The sequence below is a fragment of the Aplysia californica genome, unplaced genomic scaffold (genome assembly GCF_000002075.1).
Source record: "Aplysia californica isolate F4 #8 unplaced genomic scaffold, AplCal3.0 scaffold00638, whole genome shotgun sequence".
In the NCBI taxonomy this organism is placed as follows: domain Eukaryota; kingdom Metazoa; phylum Mollusca; class Gastropoda; order Aplysiida; family Aplysiidae; genus Aplysia; species Aplysia californica.
The window spans coordinates 82,171-86,666 of NW_004797908.1; the positions used below are offsets into that span (position 1 = coordinate 82,171).

At 35.6% G+C, this 4,496-nt stretch overlaps 1 protein-coding gene across 1 annotated transcript in view; it reads right to left on the reverse strand.

Annotated features, from left to right (window-relative positions):
• The window catches only part of LOC101861316 (sodium/glucose cotransporter 4), a gene marked incomplete at its 5' end in the record, with an annotated part of 13,512 nt that overhangs the window by 7,208 nt on the left and 1,808 nt on the right, over positions 1 to 4,496 (reverse strand). Inside the window, 1 exon segment of the mRNA XM_013087786.2 lies at positions 2,549 to 2,629. Within this exon segment, the coding sequence (XP_012943240.2) occupies positions 2,549 to 2,629 (81 nt within the window).

The following is a 4,496-nucleotide window of genomic DNA, read 5'->3' on the forward strand; positions in this document are numbered from 1 at the left end:
ATAACAACAACAACAACAGCAACAATAATAGTGATAACAATAAAAATAATAATAACAATGAAAATAACGCACAATATAATAATTATCATGGACAGTAATAAAAATAGTAATAAGATGATAAGAACACAATGCATGTAATATAATATGTAGTAATCGCGGTATAACAATATCTAATCTTTATTACTATAATTATAATCATAATTACCCGTAAAACACACATACCATACTGACACAACAGCAAAAGAAAACACAAAGATACATAAGAAACACATGCAGGACTTACATACTAAAAAAACCCAACATGAAGTAGAGTCACTTAATAAGAAAAACTGGACATACAAACGCAAAAGAAAACATAACATAATAATCAAATTCTTGAAAAGTAATAGAAGACTTTTAACGACCCCTGGACACTACTTAGATAATAATTAAGATAAGTTAGGAGCGAATTACATAGACTCATATGAATAACGCAATAAAACGAAACGATACAACTGGCATTGAAATTGCTATGTTATAATATTATGTCGCGTCTGCAGAACGCTATAGATATTTTTAATATTATAAGAAGATTTTTAACTCTTCGTGGATATATTTTTGAACACTTAAGACCAGACAGGGGACAACGCCGAACGAGCAGTGATCCTTGACCCATCGACCATTCGTCGTTCTCCCTTACACTGAGCTCTGGCTCGGAGCTCGCCAGTGTAAGAGAAAACGACGAACTCTCAATTATACCACAACGGATTAGGATATGACTAAAATTTTTACACCATCAGATGCAGAATTAATTACTCTATGAAATGTGTAAAAATAGAAAAATAGAAAAAATTTGACCATTCGTCGTTTTCCCTTACGACGGCAGAGCTATGAGCGAATTAGGCCTACACAGACACACTTGAATAACTTAATAAAACATAACGATACAATTGACACTAAAATTATTACATATTATGTCCTGTCTGCACGACGCCATAGATATTTATAGTTATGAAAAGACTTTTAACGTCCCACCGAATTTAGAATAATTAAGATCAGTTACGGGCAAATTAGAACCTACACAGACACACGAGATTAACGTACTAAAAAAACATAACGGTACAGCTGACACTGAAATTATTACATTGTGTCCTGTCTGCACTAGGCCCTAGATATTGTTGTAATTATGTTATCAACTTCCATTCCGCTGAATGCAGCTGTGACGACTCCCCTCTGTTGACCCAACATTACAAGGTCAACAGAGTCAGGTCAACAGACTCATTAACTCTTAGTATTCCGCTATCTCAAAATTGCAATAAAATGATATCTGCTCAGTACCTAGTTTTGAGAAATTTGATGTCAAAATTGTTGGGTTTCACAATATGTCAAGCTTTTTCGAATGCCATTCTTTGAATATCTTGATGACGACTCCAAATATTTTTTTTACTATTTTGATAGAGCCGATAGAGAACATTTAATTTGGTTTCTGGCCTCTAGGTCTTAGTAACTCAAACCTGCCAAAATGTCTGGTAGGTCCTTATAATTATGAGATGACCGCACAGCTCATCAGTGCCGCTGACACACGGCATCTTTCAGTTCTTTACAGTTATTGCTGAAATCTACGTAACAACAGAATAGAATATCTATTTTATCTACATGCAAATGTATTTTCACACCGTAAGTTCATTTCACAACTCGTATGTCTATTAAGTTTGGGGTTTTATTTATAGCAAGTACTTTAAATGGTCGCTTTTAAGCACAAGGGGGTTATCCTGAAAAATGCTGTTTTGAGAAAGTCGAAGGTAAAGTTTTTGGATCCTTGTTGAGAGTTTTTTCTATAACCAAAGAGATGACACCAATGAAACCAAACTTCTCTTATAGGTAGGACAATGCCCACTTTTTGTGTAGGTCATGATTTCTGGAAACCCCCGAAAACTGGGTTGGCCCGCTTGTTCTTAAAATTGGCCAAATATGAGCGAAGTTTTCATGTAAGTTTGTGATGATGAAGAATTGGACAAGATTTGTTGCGTACAAACATGAAGTAAGTTGCTTTCAGTATAGTAGGAGTTAAGACACTACGGGTACTTTGTAATTATTTGTGAGACATCATGGTGGAATCAGGCGTTCGTTAGTTTTGGGGCACAAAGAGTTATAGGTATCATCTAAAAGGTTATGCATTTGCCTTGCTTTCAATGAAAAAACTATCAATTTTTCTTGAATAGAAGTCGAGATATTTGCAATTGAGGGCGGTGGGATCGCCTGGTTTCAGAATTAACATTAACGAGAAAATGGCCGCCAAAATTTGGTGACTTCTATAGCTTTAGGGTCCTTGGAAACTGGACATTTTCATTTTTTGTGCCTTAAATCAACATTTTCCATAAAATGCACGCAAAAAAGTGTTTTTCAATGGAGATACAAGGTGTTGAGCCCCTCCCCTCCAAAAAAAAAAAAAAAAAATTCCCCCCAAAAAACAAAAGTCCAAACTGGCCCAAAATTTCCCGATTTCTCGGATTTGATTATTTTGATGAGCGCCTGATCTCACCAAGATGCCTCACATTTCAGCACTTACTAATCACACTCAAAATGGCCGCCCCCACAATGAGGACGGCAGTCTGTAAAGTGTCAGTGTACATCACAGCCGCCATACCGCCTGGAGATGACATTACAATACCATCATTGACAATATCAAAGTTATTGGAACATGTTGCCTCACATCTGACAGCGATGAGCTGAACAGAGAGAAACTGTAACATTAAACCTATGTGAGTGTAACATAGAAAACTATGAGGGCATAACATTAAAAAACACCCAAAAACACAATGTCTAGAGAGCGCCACTGATAGATTCTGCTCCTTTCCTTCCCTCTGTTGTTCTGTCTACCTGTCTTACTTTATACTGCACTAAAGGGGCATTTTGGGAAAGGCGCTCAACAAGAATCTTTCATTACATTTTTTCGGTCCTATCGGAAACAGACGTAATTTTCGGAGGTCCCACCTCTCAAATAATCTTACGGTGATGCAAGGGGAGCGAAACCTGTATGATTTTGCACATTTTTCCTAATGGACAAACAATTATAAAGGATATGTCCAACAGCAGCATCTAATTCTCGTTGACGTATAGAATCACGACAATCACAATAAACCCGTTGTTTCCCGTTTCTGAGAGACATAGCTTTATCTTCGTTGTGAACATCGTTTCGAACCCACATTCACAAACCAGAGACAAAGATTTCAACATTTCATAGAATACATGTCATTGCCCGACTTTTAAAGTTTCAGATACACACACAAAAAAAATTAAAAGTCTGTAAGAAAAATAAAGTTATTATGCTTCTATTAGTACTCCAAAAGGATGCATTTTCATACTTTCAAATGTCCCCCTACACCCCAAAAAAAAAAAAAAAGATTTTAAAAGTTGAAGTTATTATGCTTATATTAGTACTCCAAAAGGATGCGTTTCAATGTTTTTGAATGGCAAGGATACGCGTTAAGTTACGTATTGGAATTTTAGTATGTAGAAAAAGAGTGGACTGCACGACACTAAAAAACAGGACATACAACACCGTGTACCAGGAAGAGTGGGCAGGTCGTGTGTTGAGTTAGAGAAGTGTGTGTGTATACATTGTGTGTTCTAACAAAGAGTGTGTACGTTTTGTGTTGAGCTAGAGAAGACTGTAAACGTTGTGAGTTGAGTTAGGACCGTTCAAAAATGAAGACAGCTAAAATTCGGCAAAAAATGATTTCTCCCTCCTCCCTTGTCATCCTCTGTCATCTAACACAGGTCGAACCCTTCCTTAGTTGACGTCAATCAAAATGTACACGTGCATTTAAATAGAACCTGTGCTGGATTCATTTTATATATTTAAATCTTTGATGTGTAATTTAAATTTTAAAAATAAAAACAGTGGTTTATTAAGGAATACAACAAAGAAATACATTAACTGTCAAATTATTTATTAACAACTTTAACCAATCAAAATAACTAACTGTGTTAATTTTAGGCCAAGAAAATGAAAAGCAAGCAAGTTTGTGACAGGCCCAGTTTGTCACAGGCCTCGACTGTGCCCTGCATGATGGAAGTTATCAATGACACTCTCAAAAAGAGTAAATGAATGACTGATTGATAAAATGAATTGAATTATATTGTTCAACTGTTTTTAACGAAATAACATTCGTTGTTGAAATTTTACAAAGTAATTTGTTTTGATCTGCATACAAAAAGGAAAAAATATTGAACAATACAAGCTGAATTGATATTTAATAGGGACTATATTTACAAAACCAATTTGAAGGTGGAGATTTTTAAAAAGCTTAAGTTACGACTACAGTGTTAAAGTGCTCTAATTATGACTGTCATCAATACTCAAATACTAAAATGAAATTATGACAAACTGGGCCTGTGACAAATTGGACCTATGACAAACTGTAGTTTGTCCTGTGACAAAGTGGGCCTGTAACAAACTGGGCAGCCCCCAGGAAATAATTTGTCTTCCTCTCTTTTCTTGCGTTTCTTTTTTC